Raw genomic sequence first — 21,461 nt, forward strand, 5'->3', positions numbered from 1 at the left:
GTCTGAGGGATTATTTTGTGTGTAATAATATGTATTTATTTTAGTGTAATGAGCATCGATTGGTGACGACTGGTCAGTTTAGCATCATATGGCCCTCTTCTTCCCTGCTGTCACATTACAGTAGCAATTAGTGCTCATACTGGGGTGACTGTAGCTCAGGCGTGAGAGCATCTACTGATCGGAAGGTTGGTGGTTCGATTCCTGGCTTCCCCTAGTCTGTATGCCAATTATCCTTGGGCAAGATACTGACCCCAAATTGCTCCCCGATGTGTGAATGTTAGCTAGAAAGCACTTAGAAAAATGTGCTTGTGCGAATGGGTGAATGCACAAGTTGTATAAAGTGCTTTGAGTGCTCAGAAGACTAGAAAAGCGCTATATAAGAACCAGTCCATTTACCATTTACAACTCATTATTAACCCATAACGCGAGAGACTGGTCGAGTCATCAATTAAGGCTCCATTCCTGAATGATCCAACTTAGGCCTGTCCTGATGTTCCACTCCCTTATTGGTGTGTTTGGTGTAGCCATGGCGCTCTACATGGGCATGTAATGGATGAATAGACGAGAGGCGCTTCCAACAGGGGCCTGTAAGTGCATGTGTTAGTGTTTACTCAGAGGGGTTTGCAACACCGTTGAGGGTGATGTAACTCTGCCGGTAATCACAAGAATTAGCTGTATGCATAAGAGCATAGATGCATCATGTATGTGATTGTTAGGTGTATATGTCAGCAATGGAGTCAGAGCTGATGGACTGAGCAACTGTTTCAGCAAGCAGAAGCTCCATGTTTCCATTTTATCAATTTCAAGTGCAAGGGCATTTCTGGGAATTCATTCCTGAGCCGAGCCAACACACACACACACGTGATAAGTCATTAATGAGGCTATTGTCCTTTGTCTTGTCCACATGAACAGCAACTGATTCTCTCCCATTTCTGTGGATTCTGTTGACTGTTCCACAAAGTACAGATGGATTTCTCATAGTGTTGTTGATGTCTCAAAAACAGATTAATTTACTTACAATGTTTGCCTTTTCTTTTCTTTTAGATTTTTTCAGTATTCAGATTTTTTTTTTGGGGGGGGGGGCGGGGGGTTCAAACAGCACTTTTTAAGTAATGTGTAGTGTACTAAAGTATTAAATAAATTGTTTGCCATGCGGCCAAAAATACCAAGAAATTGCATAAAGCTCTATGTATCTAAAGTAAAGCAAAGGCTCTTTGCTTTACACACTTAGTTACCCCTCAAAATTCATTTAACAGTGACTGTTTCCATATAATGTATTGATCAATGGTGATTTAAATAGTTTTGTTACTGAAATACATGAATTTTAAAAAACGTATTGATATATGTATTTTTTTTTTTGTCTGCTTATTTAGTTGGTTTTTGGTTTTTTGCCCTTTATCCCCGTCCCTCTTCTCCGATGTTTTTTCCCTCTCTTCCTTTCTCCCTTTTCTTTTCCTCATTCAAGGCTGTCCTGTATCTAGCAAGTGAAAATAAAAAAATAAAATAAAATAAACAATAAAAGGTGAATCAAATAGACCATTACGGCAAGGCTGTGATGGTCAATTTGGTAAAGTAAATCCGTTGGGCATCTTTCCTCGCCTTTAGACAATAATTCTGATGGCAAAAGAACCAAACGGGACAGGCAAAAAAAAAAAAACGTATTCCATCAATTTCATTTGAAACCACTTCAAGTCTAAATTGTTATTTTATTCAAAACTATGTTACTTGAAGGATGTTTCTTTTAGGGCTGGGCGATATGGCCTAAAATTCATAACGCGGTATAATTTGAAGCATGTGCGGTAACAATATATATCGCAATATATTATGTTTTTCTGTATAAGGTATTTTCCACACTTTAAATCCTTTAATTTTCTCAAAAATCGAGAGTGTGCCTTATGTATGAATTCTGGTTGTGCTTACTGACCTTGAACCGATTTTGGCTGCAGAAATCTGTTAAAAAATGTTTTAGTACAACTTTGGTAAGCTCACTGCTTGATGGATTGTCAGAGCATTACGGCTGCTGTAGTGAGGAGCTTCGCGGAATAATCTGGGTCCAAAACTCCGTCAGCTTCAGGTCCCAAAGTCAAATGAACACTGAGAGTTAAAAACGGTCTAAATTCTTTAATCTTTAATTAAATCATCAGTGTTGCTGCTTTACCAGGTGTAACAATTAAGTTTAACATCCAGACATCCATGAAAACAGAAAGTATTAAATTTAACGGAGTTAGAAGTTAGCAGGAAGTTAGCTCGCTAGCTTCCATCTAAATATATCTGACTGAGGGATTTCTGAAACTAATTCAAACGTACAGCTCTGCTACCACTTCAAACATAAACAAAGACAGAAAACTAAACAGCAGTGGCGTTTGCAGGGTTACTGAAGTTGGACTACCTGGTATATAATGTTGTGCTACGTGATCGCTAGCGACACAGCTATGTTAGCATAACATTAGCACAGTGAAGCTGGAGGATGAACGCCAACTTTTTTTCCACTCATTAAAAGTTAACGTGACGGATTCTGGTGGTCAGGGACAAATGCAATCGCATAGCAGGATGCTATACACGGGCCAAACTTCAGTCAGGAGAACAACTGAGATCATTCATCCACAATACGAGGTTAGTTATTAATATACTGCAACAACATGGGAATAGAGAGAGAATTCAACATTAATGAATCAATGTTACGGAAGTGGAGGAAGCGCAGTTTTTGGCTTTCCCCATATTTCAAAAATGCTTCATCTCTTTGCTATGACTGTTGCTCCGCATAATTTGCAGATGATAATGGTTGTAGCCGCTGCGATGCTTTCGACCAAAGCAGGCGCAGCTTGATGACGTCATCGACATGCGCTATCGCGATAGAGCAGTACAGTCAAAATCTCTATCGTTGGCCAAATTTATATTGTTTCTATCTTATATCGTTTATGTCGCCCACCCCTAGTTTCTTTCTTTATTACATAGTGTAGCCAGTACACAGTGTGAGCAGTATTTCATGTCCTTGGCTTCATGTTACAAATGTGCCAAGTAGTTGTTTTATCAGTTACTAATAGTTTCCTCTGGCATTTCCTTGTTTTGTCAGTTAGAAGTCCGAAACCAGAAGCAGACGATCTAAACCTAAATAACAAACCAATGTTTAAAATTGTGAACTCGTTTTTGATAGAGTTACTGTAGAGTGAGACAAAGTACTGTAGACATGCTTCCCCAGTATGAACCTTCCAGATCCCTCAGGTCATCTGGATCCGGTCTTTTATCAGTTCCCAGAGTCAGAACCAGACACGGAGAAGCTGCATTCAGCTTTTATGCTCCTTATATCTGGAACAAACTCCCAGAAAGCCTCAGATCAGCTGAAACACTCAGTTTATTTAAATCCAGGTTGAAGACTCACCTGTTCTCAGCTGCATTTGAATAAAGCACCAAATCCACACTTTTAAGCTTAAATTTCAAAACTTACATTTTAACTACTGATTTTATCTACTGTTTTTATCTGTTTTGATTTTTGATTTTATATACTGTTTTGTTTGTTTGTTAGTTAGTTTGCTTGTTTTAATCAATTTTAAATCATTGTTTTTGTTTCTAATGTCTCTGTGAAGCACTTTGAATCACCTTGTTGTTGAATTGTGCTATACAAATAAACTTGCCTTGCTGTGTAGCAAGATCTTTAGGATAAGAGTGCTGGTAGGGCACATGCCTTCCTCCTGCTGACTGTATATCCACTGGACAGTGATCTAGTCACACTGTACTAGGGAGCTGACATGTTTATTATCTGAGTTTCTCACCTGAATGGTAATGTCAAGAAAAATTCAGCTTAGCGGTGCACATCTGAGACAATTCGAGTGTTCTAAATTTTGCTTAAAACTCGTACAATTAAACAGCATCAGACATGTTGTGGATTTCCTATTTGATCCAGATGTTTCAAGGTAGACATCGTAATGTGCTGTACAGACTGTAAAGCCACATGTCCAGGACATTTGTGAAAGGCTTTTTCTTGACTTCAAACTCTCCATGAATGTCTTAGATGGTCTCCTCTAATTCTGAAAAACATCATAAATTGTTGAGAGATTTATGAGGTAGAATTATGAAGAACTGGATAATCGTCATTGAATATGAAAGGATAATTGGTGGTGCCAGGTTATAGCATGCATTTCAGCCCCCAGGTCTGTCATTTCCAGGTTTATGGAGTGAATACAGTGAAGGATCTGATCAGGCTTGTCAGGCTCACATAACTTCTTGTGTAAGCGGGTCTCATCCGCAGTATTGTATGAGGGTTTTGTTCGCACTTCCGGCATTCAGCCAGCCGTTTATCTTCACACCGTCGTCACTGTGTGCTTTGCAGAGTTATTCCTGGATGTCGTGCTGCCATGTTTTGTTTTGCAGCTGAAAATACCACCTGACCTCACTGGTCACGGGCTTAAGATACAATCAGCATTGTTTTTGATTAGGGTGTGCAGAAGATATTACTGTGTTGTTTACTACTCCCCACAAGGTGCTTGGCTGGTAAAGTGACCTCTATAGACACTTGTAGGCGCAAACATTCAAACAGCTGTTGAGACATCCAGGGGAAGGGTGTCATCGCTGATATGTGAGTATGTGTGCTCCTGGTACAAGGGTCACCTCTGTCGCAGCTGTCTTGGGCGTGCAGGCTTGGTATACCCCACAGACACAAACACCCGCTCTCCAGCATTCAGCACAAAGCCATAGTTTCTTCAGTGCGCACATGTGTTGGACATCACAGCAGACGCGCTCACTGAGGCACCCGCACGGGCACACGACTTACCCCGCGCTGGCCAACTGCTCGCTCAGTCAAACATTTCAGCATACGAGGCCAAGAGCATTTTGCCCGACTGAAGCATTTCATCATTTAATGTGATCGGGTTGAGGCCTTGGGATAATTAGTGATGGAGTTTCTTTCTCTTGTAACTATAATTGAGATTTCTCAGATTGAGACCTTTTGACAAATGGCATTGTCCCTTTTTCATTCAGACATTCCTGGGAAGTGCAATCTGATACATAGATATGTAAGAGGAGCAGCTCTGACAGTTGGCTTAGCCTGACTACAGCAGTTGCAGCCATGATCGTTTATGCACATGCATCAGAAGAAAAGCGTGGGTCAATAGGACCTCTCCCCCCCTAGAGGAACAAGACAGGCCATCTGCTGTTGGCCACAGCTCTCACACACTCCCCAAGCACACATGGACACGTCCTTCCTCACTGCCATATACCCTGCCCTACCCCCAAACCTCTGTATATGCATGGCCCCCAACCACATGTCTTTTTTGCGCTCACTCTCTCTCTCTGCCGCCTTTTGCCGTCTTTCAGAGTGGGTTCAGGCTCCAAACATCAGTCATGGGTGTCTGTGTTCTCCAGATGGACTCATGGCCACATCAAAGCTAGTGGGTAGATTTCAGCAGGAGGCTGGTATTCACTACGGTAATAACAGAAGTCGGGGTGGCTTAAGTCAAAGACTACATCGGTAAATAATTTGGCTGGAGATGCCTTTGTGTGTCTCTCTCGCTCTCCGATTGCTGTGTGTACAATCTTCGTACTCCACAGTGAAGGCGATGACTTGGAGAACTGGCCTGAGCTCCTCAGTCTCCATTGTCTGAGACACAGTTGGATGTTTTTTTTAAAAACAGTTTGGAGTCACAGTGAACGAAGGGAAACTGCGTTTTTGTGGATACTGAGGCTTTTTGCCATCCAACCCAAAGCAGAAGATGTACTGGGAACTGTGGCTGAGTCAGGTCACAGCTAGTGCTGCGTTGCAGTGCATGCTGGTCCGGAACAAAGGTGGGCAAGTGTTGAATATAGATACTGGAAAGAATAGACAATATACAGCTGCATTGTTTGAGGCAAGATTTCGGTTGTGTTTACAGCCTTTGCTATGAAAGCAGAGAGCTTTTCCCATGTAGACTGTGTACCTGCCAAATTATGAACGCTAAGAATGGAAAAAGATCATTTCTTGATGAATTTCTGCCAGCTTTGTGTGTCTGTGATTAAAACATAATTGCCACTCAGTGTTTTAGTTTTTCATCAGAACCTAGTCTACCAAAAGAATTGTGAACGTCTGGGCTGTCTGTGATTGTTCTCCCATTTGCTGGTGTTAGAGTTCAGTTTTACAGCCAATATCATGTTTTTTATTCTAAGTTTTGTGTTTGTCGCATGACAGCAGTTGTGTTTTTGTTAGTTTTGCAGACTGCTGATATTAGAAATAAAGAGCAAATCTGTTACTCGTAGGAATTTATAATTGTTGCATCAGACGCATCAGGCAAGGATTTAGATGGTCTCTTAAAAACTTGAGTCCCTTTAGTACTTCCTGTGTAATGAGGTTGACTGGGATCTCCCAGGAAGCATGACGCTATGGTGATGATTGGACAGTAGACGGTGCGTGTTGTGTCATCTTGAACATAACCTGCATGTCTGTGGTCTCAGTGGCAGTGCTGTTGCATGGCAGGATGGTCTGTTTCAGTAAGTAGTTAAAAACAACCTTTAAGTACCAACACCGAGTCGGTTCAAACGATGACAGGACAGTGAGAGACTTGAATGACGCTGATCCCAGAGGAGGAAATCTGCTATGAATCAGCTAGTTCCTTTGTTAAACATTTGCCTGTACATGTATGTGGTAGCGAGAGGTGACATCATGTGTTGTATCACTTCCATTTATTCTGCTGCCATCATTTTGGGGTTTTGTTTATAAACATAAATCAGTAGTGAAATCCTATACGTTTGGAAACTACAGCCTCCAGAATAAACTCATCTGACTCTGAATATGACTGAGATGTTAGGCTTATTGCTTTCAGTTACAATCTGTGCATGTTTGAGAAAGCAATGTGAAAACCAAACTGGTTGCTTTTCTCACTAATTAAAATGTAAAATAACATTCTACAAGCATATTACATGGATTAGGCGTTGTTCTTATTTAACAAGCACATTGTATATGTTTAAAGATGAAATATACAGTCGGGGGTTACTCGATCACTTTTGGCACACGACTTTCTCTTTATTTAAAAACATGCATGTAGCAGCTTCTCTGTTTGTTTTCAGTTTCTTGTACTGATGTGACTTTTCTTTATCCTGCTTCCCTTCATTCCCAATCCTCTCCCACTCTTTAACCAGCTGTCCAGACATGCAGCAATGTTGGGAGCAGCTGTGGAGCGTGTACGTGTTAGCTACGCATGTATTCATTTCTGTGCGTGTGTGTCTGTGTGTGTCATTCAGCCCTTCTTTATGTGCTTTCCCCTCCCTTTGGTTTAATAGCTCCTCCTCTTTTTTCCCCCTAAATACAAATGCAAAGACACTCCCATCTCAGATTGTACCTGGCCCACAGCAGGCCTGTTTGTGTAGCCAGAGATAAGTGAGTTAAGGAGAGTTGGCCGAGTGAAGTGATGCTTCTGAGGTGCCTGCAAGCAAGCAGCAGTTTTGAAGATGAGTGGGCTGCTTTGAGTGGCCATAAACTCCGCACAGGTTTCAGACTGGGGACTCGACCTCGAAAGACAGGTAGACGGACAGCAGGATGGGGTCTTAGGATTATGGAAAAACCTTAGGATTTATGGGTCGCAATAAATGCTGCTGTGCTGCTTTTTGTGTTCAGTTTCTGTCAAAGAGGATTGTAAGCTGGCAAAATTCGTTGAAGGTGTCAGCCAGCAGTGGATTTGTGATCTTGTTGTTCACCTGTGTGAATCAAATCTCTCTGATAATCATAGTAATGTGATGTCTTTTCCTTTGCTTGTCCTTTCTTACCAGAAGCTCTGACAGAGGCGGTGCGCTGGAGCTCCAAGGAGAACCTTCTTGGCGCGACCGAGAGCGACCCTAACCTCTTTGTTGCACTTTATGACTTTGTTGCTAGTGGAGACAACACACTCAGCATCACCAAAGGTAAACCCAAGTCTGAATTTGGAGGGGGGAAAAATTGAATAACCTCTTCAGATGGTTCATACTTTCTTACAAACTCTCTCACAACCTCTGGTTTCACAAAAACTTCATTCTTTCTGTGCATCATCGCTAAACATTGTTGTCTGGTTGCAACTGAGCGCTTGAGATTTTTTCCACATCATCGATCATTATACCCACACCTTTCTAAACAGCACGTGTTGCAACAGAGCGCAGGGATCAAGTTAGCACCACCTGGAAAGGTGTCGTCCAGTTATTCCAAAGGAATGTTCTGTGTCAACAGAGCTTATCTCATGACATCATCAATAACCTGATCCTCAGACACATGACCAGCTGAGGTTTTATGGGCTATAGTTTCCACACTGAATAATACCTGAAACACCAGTGATGCTCATGCTTTGCCATAATTACAAATATCTTATTCGCTCTGCCTCTTAATGCACACACTCTTTTAGTCCAGACCTCTTTTCTCTCATTCAGCAGCACTTAACCACTCATCCAGTTCTCCCCTGGGCAATAAGCTTAAATTATCCTCGTAATATTTTTCAGACATCCAGGCTTCTGTCACCATCCAGTCTAATGTGTTTAATGTGGCAGCGCGTTAATTATCCATCGTTTTAAGACTTCCATGGCAGCTGCCTGGAATGGAAATGATGTTTAGACCCTGACTCATGGAGTAAATCTGAGATTCCTGCCCACATGCATGCACATGTGCGCTCCCAGGCTCCACTTCTCTCTTGCTATCTGTCCCACTCTTTGCTCTGTTGCATGCAAAACACCCAGCGGGCCTTTAATGTTGTGTTAATATGAAATCGGCTTGACTGTAATAATAACAGGTGGACGAGCGCAGCAGGCGGACGCCGGTCACAGAAGGGGTCTTAACAGGCCATGTCTGGGGCTAATCGTTGTCTCTTCTCTGCGCCAGACCTGGCTCGACTAGGCCAGACCAAAGCCCTGCTTCAGGCACATGTGGCTCCCAGTGTGAGGCAGCAAGACAGTCAGTGTTTCCACTCCCACAAAACCTAGGGGCACACAAGGCAGACACAGAGGAGACCAGTGGATTGGTGGGCTGGATATGGATAACCATCTTTGTTTAATGTAGTTCTCCTGATTGCTAGTACACTGTTTAGTTTTACGAGCTAGCCCTGCAGCACTGGTTAGTTGAATGTTAATATGGCTCTAACAGCACTCACTGCAGCTATTTTAGTTAAGTGTTTATTGGACTGTAGTGCTTAATATGAACAGCCTATTACAGAATCATTGTATCTAACTAATGATAGCCCAACACTATGTTCAATCAACTTTAAGCCTGTGTTTAAAAATGACAGCAGCAGTGCAGGAGGCAGCAGGGTCGTCTTGCAGCGATGTTCCTGTTTTGCCAAAGCAGAGTCAGAACAGTCTGTGTATTTCTATCCTGCACGCTGTGATAGAAGATAAGCTTTGCAAAATCTTGTTTGTGAGTTTTATAAACTTTTGTCCTGTCATCTGCTTCTCCATTCGACCTCCTGCTTCCAATTTTGCACCAGCAAAGCCCCTCGCTTTATTTTAATGCCCCCTACAGACCAACACGATGAAAGATGCTGAAAGGTTAATGGATTAGTGAGTAAACTTGGCGTTTTAGTGGAGGGTGAGTGTAAAAGATGGATAGCCTTAATATCTTCTTCCTTTTATTTTCTTCTACAATCACACCTAACCTACATCTACCCTCTTTTTTTCCACACTAAGCTATTTTCTTTTCCTAAACCTTGTTCCCACTGGCAAGTCTGATCACCGCTCCTTTCAGTGTTTTGCTGTGCCTCCCTGTTAAAGTATCCAGCACATCTCCGCTCCCTCTCTCGCGCTGACGTCAGAGGCAGACAGATAGAGACAGCACACCAAGTCAGTACAGGCCTAGTTTTGCCCGGCCCTCCGTGACAGATATGATGTGCACCCAACCCTTTTATTGTTCCATTGCTTTTGATGTAATTTCACTGAGGGGCGAGTCATGCCCATGAAACCTCTTTTTTTCTGTTTGACCTGTTATCCAAGTCTTACAGCAATGTAGTGTCTATTTGAACGAGTTGTCTTTCATGTTATGTAACAAAACAGACAACAAATCAATTAAAACAGGATTGTCTACATACCGATCAGCACCTTTTAATATGTTTGCACAACCCACTCCTTCTGTGTTCAGGTGAGAAGCTGCGTGTGCTGGGCTACAACCAGAATGGAGAGTGGAGTGAAGTGAGGTCTAAAAACGGTCAGGGATGGGTTCCCTCCAACTACATCACGCCGGTCAACAGCCTGGAGAAGCATAGCTGGTACCACGGGCCCGTTTCCCGCAGCGCTGCAGAGTATCTGCTCTCATCACTTATCAATGGCAGTTTTCTGGTGCGAGAAAGCGAGAGCAGCCCCGGACAGCTGTCCATATCTCTGCGCTATGAGGGCAGAGTGTACCACTACCGGATCAACACAGCCACGGATGGAAAGGTAGAAGGATTGGGTTTAAATGATTAAACGGGCTCACTAGAGTGATGTTTTCTGGACAGACTGTTCATAATCTTGACTTTTTGACTTCATGCTTCCTCCCCATCAGGTGTACGTAACGTCCGAAAGCCGATTCGCCACTCTGGCCGAGCTGGTCCATCACCACTCCACTGTACCTGATGGTCTGGTCACCACGCTGCACTACCCTGCACCCAAATGTAACAAGCCTACGGTGTACGGTGTGTCACCCATCCATGATAAGTGGGAGATGGAGCGCACAGACATCACCATGAAGCACAAGCTGGGAGGAGGCCAGTATGGGGAGGTGTATGTCGGAGTGTGGAAAAAGTACAACCTCACTGTGGCTGTCAAAACACTAAAGGTGTGTAGAGTTATTTCTACATGTTGACTATTTGCTTAAAGTGTCACATTTTCATATTTGCAGCTGTGAATTATAGGGCCCAAAAAATGATCAGAGATCACCACCTGCAGGTGGACAGTGGTATTACACGTGATTAAGCCTATTGTTGCTGCACCATTTCTGTCCAACCCACTGATTTTAACAAAAATGTTTTCTTTTGTTTCTATTTGTGCAATGACAGGAAGACACCATGGAAGTAGAGGAGTTTTTGAAAGAGGCAGCAGTTATGAAAGAGGTCAAACACCCAAACCTCGTTCAGCTGCTGGGTCAGTATTTATGAATGCTGCTAAACCTTTTTTTTTTTTTTTTTTTTTCAATTTTGAGTATAACTTTTAATTTTCCGTGCCTTTTTAAAACATACTTGTTCACGTTTCCTTGAGTATTTATTTTAAACCAGTCTGTCCCCCACAGGTGTGTGTACGTTAGAGCCTCCATTCTACATTGTGACCGAGTATATGCCACATGGCAACCTACTGGACTACTTGAGAGAGTGTGAACGCGATGAGGTGAATGCTGTTGCGCTGCTATACATGGCAACGCAGATCTCCTCTGCCATGGAGTATCTGGAGAAAAAGAACTTTATACACAGGTGTGTTTATGCTGCTTCTTTTACTTGTGTAATATTTCACTTGTCTTTTTCTAAACGTCCAATTTCGTTGTTTTCTTTACCTCTCAGGGATCTCGCAGCAAGGAACTGCCTGGTCGGTGAAAATCATGTCGTGAAGGTTGCCGATTTCGGCCTGAGCCGGTTGATGACCGGTGACACCTACACCGCCCACGCTGGGGCCAAGTTCCCCATCAAATGGACCGCACCGGAGAGCCTCGCCTACAACACCTTCTCCATCAAGTCTGATGTCTGGGGTGAGCAGTGCAGCTTTTCCAGCATCGTTTTGCCGTCTCGAATTAATTTTCAGCGCGCTCATCTTTGATCCTCTGAACTCGTTTCTCCGACAGCTTTTGGAGTGCTACTTTGGGAAATTGCCACTTATGGCATGTCTCCCTACCCGGGTATCGATTTGTCTCAGGTCTACGATCTCTTGGAGAAAGGCTATCGCATGGAGCAACCTGAGGGATGCCCGCCCAAAGTTTATGAACTGATGAGGGCATGTGAGTGCATGTTTTTTTTACCTGCCTGTTGCTGCACCACATTTCAGGGACACGCAGGAAGTGCTTGTCTGTACATGTTTGAATGAAGTGAAACAGTAATTATGTGTAAATTTGCATAGCGTCTTTCAAGAAATACAAAAGAGTATAAATAAACCAAAGTAAACAAAGATTGACGGCTTGATAACCGATTTGAAGTCGAATGCTATTGTCTCATTGCTTTCATGTATAAAACCTTTCTCGTCTTTGTTTGTGTCATGCTGTTAGGCTGGCAGTGGAGCCCGTTGGATCGACCTTCGTTTGCAGAGATCCACCAAGCCTTCGAAACGATGTTTCACGGCTCGAGCATTTCTGAAGGTACAGGAACGTGCAGCTTATGACATGTAGCCTCTAAACCTGCCTTCACTGTGACTCTGAAATACATGCAAACTGGGTCTTATTTAGCCTTTAGTAACACAGCTTTAGGTAATTCAGTTAAATATGTGAGAGTAGAGAAAGAACAAGTGAACATATACAAACAGGAGTATCTTTTTGTCACTCTACTATATTCAGGTTTAATTGGTCAGTAAACGAGCAGCGTGTACTCTGTTGGGTTAGAGTAGTAAATGCCTCTCAGCTGAATGCTTTTTTTTCTTCTTTGCACATTGCAGAGGTGGCAGAGGAGCTCTGCAAGACAGCATCCTCCGATCACAGCGGACCGCTGCAGTCTTTCAGTCATGACATGCCCCTGTTGCCTTCCAAATCTCGCCCACTCCACAAGCACACAGAAAACAAGGAAAACATCGAGGGTGGACTGGACGGCCGCACCGACCACTGCACGCACGGTCACTCAGGTACAGCCAGCCGTGCCCGTGTCACTACCAACCAGTCGGGTGCCTCACTTTATGATTCCTCAGGTACGTCGGAGGACACTGATTCAGAGCGTCAGCTGCAGCGACGTCAGGCCCGCCGCCTCAAAAGAATGGCTGTCATTTTCCTCGACAGCTGATCGATCACCATCTGACATCTGTCATTCATTTGGCCGACCAGCAGCAAAAGCATGCATGCATTCATTGGTCAGCATATTTATGTCTAACTGCTTGATCAATTTTTCATAAGCACTTACTTTTTAAGTATGTTTTTTTTAATCACCCATGAAGCTTGCACACACTAAATAAGCATAAAACCCCCACAAACCAATAAATATTCAACAATGAAATAATAAAAGGAATCCAGAATGAGTGCGCTCTTTACACGGGGGTTAAAATGACGTTCTCGTCTCTCACGATCACAGAGAACGTCTGTTATCCTCAGACTGTTGTGAGCGCTTTTGTCCTGCCTGAGATTTACCAGCATTACAGCCTCACTCTGCAAGTTTCCTGTACAGCTGTATTTTTTAATTGCATTAAAATCGAATGTTTTCAGCATCCTCAAGTAAAAAGACACCAGCACTCAAACTCCTCTAATACAATAACCTGTCTTTATGTTCAAATAAATAATTGCATCTTCACTCTGACACAGTCATCATCTGATTAACATAAGCTTTTGTTTATTTTCTCTCTTGGTCTATTTGTGCCATTAATATTATTCCTTCAATTAATACTTGATGATACATCAATACTTCACTGTTCACTCACTAATATTAAATGTACATAACGTTGTATCATATTTTAAGTTATTACTTATTTATTTGCTTTATGTTGGGTTTTTGTGTGTTTGTCTCGTGTGTAAAATGGTTTGTTAACCCTTCACCTCCTTATGTGACTGTCAGTTTTGTCCTGACGTGGTCGTACTTCACTAAAACAAGGTGTGAATAAATATTTTGGTTCACTGAAATAAAAATCATTTCCATGTGCTGGGGGGAGGGCGTTGATGCCTCTGTTTACTAGGGGTGCAACGATACACAAAATTCACGGTTCGGTTCGATGCTTTGGTGTCACGGTTCGATATTTTTCAATACAAAACAAATGTTCATGCCTTTTTTAATTTGTCATTTATTAAAATTATAAATATATATTTTAACTCAAAAGTACAGTTTTTAAATTTAATGTTGCTGAAACAACAAAGTAATAAAATAATAAATCTATCTGATGGAGAAATCCCTCATCTTTGGAAAAGAGAGTTTATTACAGAGAAATGTCTCTTTCCAAAATAAAAGCTATACTATACGCTTCTTCTGGGCTATATTCTCAGCAGCATATTAAACATATCAGGTCCCCATAAGGAGAATCATGTGCTAACGGCTGTCTAAATGACTCGGGTAAAGTTTGTAGCATGCGTGCTTGTTGTTTTTGTCTGCTTCCACTTGTCTTTGCACTAGGATGATGTCGGAGTAAATGTGCAGTCATATTCGTTGTGTTCCCACTAGTGCTGTCAGCGTTAATCTGAAATGAGGTTAACGCCACAACACGGCAAATCTCCGTTAACGAGCTACCGCAGATCGCCCCGTGCGTGGGGCTGGACGGCCAACACGTTAACGAGCTAACTGCGCTAACACACTAGTTCCCACCCATGTAACTGAGCATTGCTGGCACATCCAACATACTGTTTTACTTTAGTCCATGACGCGCTTACCTTCAGGGTCATACGTCACATGAAGACCAAAATAGTTCCAAAGGTCAGATCTGAATGAGGGTGGGGGAGGTTCAATTTGCCATGTTGCAACGAGCTTAGCTTCTGTCTCGCTAGCTTGCGCTGCCCTCAGTGAATCTGCGTTCGACTACTCCGCCTAGGCTGCACTGTCGAGCGCAGATCCACTGAGCTCTCAACACAGACAGCACCGTCAGAAGGAAAGTTGATAAAATAAATTTAAAATTTTGTATTGTTCATACATATGCGTACCAAACCGAAAGCACTGTATGAACGGTTCAATATCAATACGAGTATCGTTGCACCCCTACTGTTTACCTGTGTCTGTTAACTAATACAGGAACTAAGTGGAGCAACCAACCAAATATGCTTCTATAATAAGTCTTTAGGGCTTTGGTCCATGAACTTGTGTATTCACCAATAAAGAAAGAAGAAGTGTCAATGAGTTTTTGTTGCACAATAAACAGCAAAACTAAAATCCACTAAAACCCCATTTTGGTTCATCACTGGTATCGTGAAAGTGCCCATAAGGAAATAATCGGTGCACAAACATTGAATGAACATCTTGAATCTCAGCATTTCCTCTTTCTGTTTTATTTTTAAATGTATATGATGTTCCTAAAGATAAGGAACTGTGTGTCTGAAGTTTATTGCTTTCCTATCTGCTGCTTCACATCACAGGTTTTCTAAATGTAATGAAAAAGCATTTGCAGCTTCCTCTTTCATTCGTTTCACTTCATCTGCTTGTTTGGTGAAACTGCCCGGCGTTCTGCGCCGATTTAAAGGTCAGCAGAAGTGTAACACAATTGCAGCTTCCTCTTTGAGCGTAGTGACACAGCAGCTTTCCATGTTAGAGAAGTTGTGCTGTTTCTGTTGTTCAGTCCCTGAAGTGTGTTCATTGTCTTTTAAAACAGCAGCTTGTGAATCGTTGAATTACCGTGTGCTTTTCCCTGACTGGCAGGGGCTCAAAAACAAGTCTGTTCACCTTCTTCGAATGCTTTTTCTCAGATTGTGAATCCCAAAGGAGGAGATACAGGATGAGGGAACAGCTCATCTTATTACAGCAGCATCAGCTGCCTGACATGAGTGACGTTGATGTATAGATGAGCGAGCCAAAAAGCAGTTATTCATTATGTCTCTTTTAAGCTATTATGCAAGCTTTTAACAGATATTTGTGCTCCTGAGTTCAGTCGGTCTGTTGTATGATTGTGATTCCTCCTCTTTTCTTTCCAGGTTGGGCGTCATCTTTGCTCGGAGGGGACGGCCGATCAGGCAGCTCCCCAGCCCTCCCCAGAAAGCAACAGTCAAGAGACAAATCCCCCAGCAGCCTTTTAGAGGATGCACAGGATGTGGGCACATTTACACGAGACCGCAAGACTGGCTTCTTTAGCTCCTTTATCAAAAAGAAATCTTCCTCTTCTTCCTCGTCACAGTCTTCTCAGCACCAACAGAACCTTCCGATGCCACCCAAGAGAAGCAGTTCCTTCCGGGAGATGGAGACGCAACCTCACAAAAAGTACGAGCCTACACCCGATTTCAGCGCTCCTCCTCCCCTGCCCCAGTCAGACAGTTTAGGGGGTTTCTCTGCGTCTCCTTCCCACTCACATGGGGAACCTATCCAGGCACAGTCTCGCTGCTGCGGGGCAGCTTTTGGACAGAAACCCTCTGGGGGAGGCTTTGGTTCACAGGTGACAAGTGGTAGCAGTTGGAGTGGGCTGGCTGGCTTTTTTACCCCTAGACTCATTAAAAAGACCCTGGGGCTACGGACAGGAAAGACATGCTCCGCAGACGAGGGTGGAAATATAGTTGGTGGGCCTAAACCTTTCCCTAGGTCCAATTCTACCTCCTCAATGTCAGCTGGGCTGCCTGATTTGGAGCGCATGGCTCTAACGTTACCCAGGAACCGCAGTGCTAAACCGCCTCTGGAGAGGACTGCCTCGACAACCTCTCAGCCAGAGAACGGGGCTGCACGAGCGTCAGAAACTCTGCTGAGGAGGATGGATGAGGGGACTGCACAGATCAGGGAAAGGCCCAAAGCCAAGCTACTACCCCGGGGCACTGCTGTAGGGGTGAGGGCACCGGGGGTTGGGGGGGAAGTTGGGGATTCGGACAGCCTGTCCCGAGTCAAGGAGGGTAGAGAGGAGAGCGGAGGACTGGACAGGCAGCAGAGTTGGACATCTCCCTCCAAGTCCTCTGGCTTGAGCATGTCATCAGCTGCAGCAGGTGGGCCGACTCACAACCACAAAGTCCCCGTGCTGATCTCTCCCACACTGAAGCACAGCCCAGGTGACGTGCACCTGGTCGGGCTAGACTCTCAGGGGAACCGCTTTAAACTGCTGTCTGAGCACCAAGCAGACCGAGACAAGCCACGCCTCGTCAAACCCAAGTGTGCGCCGCCGCCTCCCCCTACTCTGCGCAGCCTGCAACACTCCTACAGCGGCGACGGAGAAGAGCAAGTCGGAGGAATGCCCGTGGAAGTAAATGGGGACACATTAAAAGGTCAAAGGTCAGGGCGAATGTCAGGAGGAATGATGACAGGCAGACCATCAGTGCCACCACCGCAAGTGCCTCCAGCTTCTTCCTTTTCTTCTTCTTGCTCTGCCACCACAAACACAACGCCCACTAAAATGGCCAATGGGGCGACCACCACTGCCCCCTCGCACACAGCGCCGTCTGCTGGTTCCAAAGTGGCACTGCGGCGAACTAGGCAGCAAGTGGAGAGGGCGCCCTTGGAGCGGGTTAGCCGCGAGGCCTTGCTGGACTGCGCGGAATGCCTGAGCAGCGCGCTCCACGCCAGCTCCGAAAGCCCCTCCAGCAGCCAGGTTCTGGACGCTGGCCATCAGCTGCTAGACTACTGCTCAGGTTACGTGGACTGCATCCCTCAGATGAGGAACAAGTTTGCCTTTCGAGAGGCAGTGGGGAAGCTGGAGCTCAGCCTGCAGGAACTGAGAGCCTCGTCGTCAGGAGGCGGGGGGTTGGGTGGCGTGGGGTCCAACACTGTACTGGATAACCTACACAGCTGTATTAAAGAGATTAGTGACGTAGTGCAGAGGTAGCCACCGTGACAACACAAATCTTCACCTCTAACTACCCAACAGATCGCTTTGATTCCTTTTATGTTTCAGGTTCTGTTGACAGCTTTCTGGGGACAGATCGAGACGCACCTCTGCAGTACCTCACCATCACTACAAGAAATAACTTTTTTTTTTAATTGTTTACAAATCAGTTTGATAAAATGCCAGTGTGGACACTAATTTTCCTCTAACCTGTACATATTGAGAAATCTACCAAACTAAATTCAAGTCGCACCATAAAACGTGTCACCACAACTTTTTACGTGGCCTTGATGTGAAGGTGTCTTTGCTGCCTGAATGTCGAGTGTATCAGCTGTGTGTAGCCAGCCAATGGAGTAGGTAAAGCTCACTCTGCTTCCCCTCAATTTAAACTCGAGAATTGTTTTACAAATATGTAAGTGTACCGTTTTCCTCTGTGTCTGGAGAAACAAGTGATCGTGAGCCATTTTTGGAAACTACATTCATGTGAACTCCTTCGAGGTACGAGGGGTGGTGGGGGGGTGTTCTCATAGGCCAGTTGGACAAGTGTAAAAAGGTTATAAATAACACCCACACCTGCTTTTCCCCTCGTGTGGGGTTAAAGTCTGGTTGCGTTTCTGTTTTGTTTTGTTTTTTCAATAGTAACCGTGAAATTTCCACACGTCCACCTGATTCTAATAAAAGTTTTAGCGATTGCCTACAAAAGTAAACGTGTGCATTTCACAGATGTTCCCCACAGCACTGACACATAACGAACGAACACAGAATTTGTCTTTGCTTCAGTGACTGATGTTCACACCTTAACGTAGTGCCACAAAAGTGGGGAATCTCCCCAGCCCCTTAAACATTTCATTATTCGTGTCCAGTTATCCTCGCACGCTGCTTCGTTGTTTTGTACGATGGAGCTGAAACACGTGGAGTGAGGAAAGATAGAGCACAGGGTAGCACACGAGCAGGTGAACTGGGACAGTGTTTTTATAAGTGTCCTTGCGAGTGTGGACAGTGCTGGAGTCCCTGTAGCCTTGTCATGGCCTCAGTGCCTCATTCTTCAGTGTAAGAACGCTGCGAAACGCAGAGACCTACTTTACACTAATCACACAGTACTGATCTCTCAACTAACTGCAGTATGTCTTCAGCACATGAGCAATTTGTACATTATTTGGTTCACAGAAAAATGCTTTTTAGAATGTCTATGTATGAACTTGAATTTTAAATTATTGTTGTTTGGGGTTTTTTTAAAGCACAGACCTATTTTAAAAGAAAAGCTATGTAAATATTTGACGTATTTCATATCCAGGAATCAAAAGATTTATCTGTGGTCACAGCATAAAAAACAATGTTTCTGACTGAAGAGATGTATTTCAAGGCCCATCCACCCAGATCTGATTATCTGCTTTATGAATGTATTCTTCTGTTCTCAACCTGGTTGAATGTTCAACTGCGTGTCTCTTTAATCTCTTAAGGTGCCATATTCTTTTTTCCATTTAACTTACTGGCCCATACTTTATTTCGATCACACTAAATAAGTCCAGAGATATCTGCTCTGTTTTTTGAGCACAAGCAGAATTGTGTACAGCACATACACAACTATTATTTTCCTTTTTGTTTGTTTACTTGCTTCGGTTCTCATATTTATGTACACTGGATACGGCCTCGATCTCATTGGTTCATTGACACATGCTCTGTACATGTAAAATTGTAAACACTGCTGCAAGTCCGTAACACTTTTAATGCCTTTCAATGGCATGTCTTTTTTTTTTTGTGGTACATTTCATCCTTTAATTTTTCTTCTTATTGTGCGTCAGTAAAATTGCCCTTTTTTGCCAAACAGGATGCTTTTAGACGAGCTGATTTTTGTGCATTTAAAATAACATGAAATGAAAAATGCCACCTTTCTTCACATTCTTGGTGCCTTTTTGTGAAACAACTTGTCCACTGCGAGGACTCACAGAATGTTCAAGTCCCTCATTAAAACTCATGCGTATGTTTCAGTTTCAACGACATTGTTATAATCCTGTCACTGCACTGTCGGTTTCTGTCATTTGGAGGTTAACAGCCCGATGCCAACATGTGCTTTTTGGCCATATTAGATATTTGCCAGTTGGTGTCAACATCTGTAATAAATGCATTAAAATTTAGAAGAGATGGGAGAAACACCCTTCAACCACGTTATGAATGTTGATATTCTATATCTTGTCCACCAGAGGGAGCTCTGCAACTTTCATGTTGGCAACACAGCATAAATAAATACATGAACAGATTACCCCAATAAAAGTTAGGGAAATATTTTTAGTTCTGTGTGACTGAAAGAAAAATATTGGATCAACAATTGTATCAGTCGGACTCTATTTGGAAAATCTGTAACTAGTCGGGTTTATTTGTGGCTGTTAGCGCTGTTAGTGCTATTAGCGCTATTAGCGCTGTTAGTCCGGTCACACAAATCTGCCTGATCTGATCACACTTCAGTCTAAAACCTTAAGAACTGACTAGCACCAGATTGGCCTTAGTTCCTCTTTACTTTGTGTGATACGCCTTTTTAGATGGTGAAAGAAAAATTCCTGAAATCACGCATTTCTTTTCCAAACAGTTTTATTTATTTTTATTTTTTAAGGATTTAATCGTTGATTGTCAGCGAACTGATTTCGTACCAACTCACAAGCCTGATCTCATGACCAATGCTGTTTAATATTTAAGCCTGACCACAACATTTTTGCTCATTCTCAGTCCTTTACATTGACTTTATTTATGTGTTTTGACTGCATTGATCCTGTAGATCTGTTTATTTTGTCTTCTCGTGTCTCCCTGTTGTGGAGTACAGCTCTGAAGAACGTGCGTACGTATCAATATACCAAAGGCCGCGTCTTCAGTTGTATGAGTGCAATGTAAAATCAACACACAGACACACCGTAATGAAATATGTGAAACTGAACAGGGATGAAAAATGGCAGATGTTAACATTAACTTTTTTATTGTACAAAATATATATTTTGTGTTTTGTTTTTTTTTTTATTTAAAGCTCACATTATATTACTGTGAAGTTTTGCTTATCAGTGTTAAGCCTATTGTAAATAATAAAGATATTGATGAATATTGTTTGGTTTGTGGTTTATTTGCAGTAAATTTCAAGTGGAGCAGACGATGTTAGCCAAGTGTTGCTAATAATATTTGGGGTTTTCTCTTTTTTTTAATCTTAGGGTCTATACCTTACAATACAAAGCGCCTCAAGAGAACTCTTGTTGTGATTTGGCACTACATAAAGCTGACTTGATTTGAATTAAATAATTCTGTGTTAAATATGCTGCTCAAAAGATTAAAGGAACACTTAAAATGCCACATTGGATACAGATCAATAAAATATTCAAGTTGAAAATCTTTACTGTCAAGCAGCAGGTCCTGTCTCTATCAACTCTCTCGTACACTGTCCTTTGGTTTGGATGGTTGACGCCAGGTATATAAACTCATCAAGCTTCACTACCTCTACTCTTTTCATGTTTATCGTTCAACCTTTCTCCCTCTCATTCACACACATCTTCTATCTCACTCACACTGACTTTATTCTCTCTTCTCTCCAGAGCTTGCCTCCACCTCTCTAGGCTCTCTGCCACCTACTCCCTACCCTTACTAACGTCTGCACACATCATAGTCCACAGAGACTCCTGTCTGACCCAGGGGCATTTTGTATGTCCCTCACGATTTCCATTGTCACCCCCACCCTTCTGCAGCACCCATGCACTGTTCTGTTTTTGGTGTGCCACCCCAATATTTTAAGTAGAGGTGGGAATCACCATACATCCCACGATACGATATTATCACAATACTTAACGCACGATACAATATTATTGCAATTTTTTTAAATATTTTGCGATATTCAGATTCTGTACATAAAGGTAAACTTTATCAATATTCATTTTATCTAATATCAAAGTCTCACACTCAGTCTTTCTCTCATTTCAGTTTTATTGTTGACAAAC

The 21,461-nt window shown here is 43.0% G+C and overlaps 1 protein-coding gene across 2 annotated transcripts in view; it reads left to right on the forward strand.

The window, feature by feature from the left end:
- Window positions 1–20,580, forward strand: part of abl2 (ABL proto-oncogene 2, non-receptor tyrosine kinase) — a 28,268-nt gene extending 7,688 nt beyond the window's left edge. The window contains exons 2-11 of one of the 2 annotated variants that reach the window (XM_087835886.1): window positions 7,732–7,863; window positions 10,052–10,347; window positions 10,454–10,726; window positions 10,947–11,031; window positions 11,177–11,354; window positions 11,442–11,626; window positions 11,720–11,872; window positions 12,137–12,226; window positions 12,520–12,702; window positions 15,671–20,580. In XM_087835886.1, coding sequence (XP_087692012.1) covers window positions 7,732–7,863; window positions 10,052–10,347; window positions 10,454–10,726; window positions 10,947–11,031; window positions 11,177–11,354; window positions 11,442–11,626; window positions 11,720–11,872; window positions 12,137–12,226; window positions 12,520–12,702; window positions 15,671–17,493 — 3,398 coding nt within the window. In that variant the 3' untranslated portion in view covers window positions 17,494–20,580. The remainder of the gene's footprint in view (window positions 1–7,731; window positions 7,864–10,051; window positions 10,348–10,453; window positions 10,727–10,946; window positions 11,032–11,176; window positions 11,355–11,441; window positions 11,627–11,719; window positions 11,873–12,136; window positions 12,227–12,519; window positions 12,703–15,670) is intronic. The other variant, XM_087835887.1, reaches the window with a different exon arrangement.
- The last annotated feature ends 881 nt before the right edge of the window (window positions 20,581–21,461 follow it).

This window comes from Neolamprologus brichardi, chromosome 23 (genome assembly GCF_056152115.1).
Source record: "Neolamprologus brichardi isolate AB-2024 chromosome 23, ASM5615211v1, whole genome shotgun sequence".
NCBI classification, from domain to species: domain Eukaryota; kingdom Metazoa; phylum Chordata; class Actinopteri; order Cichliformes; family Cichlidae; genus Neolamprologus; species Neolamprologus brichardi.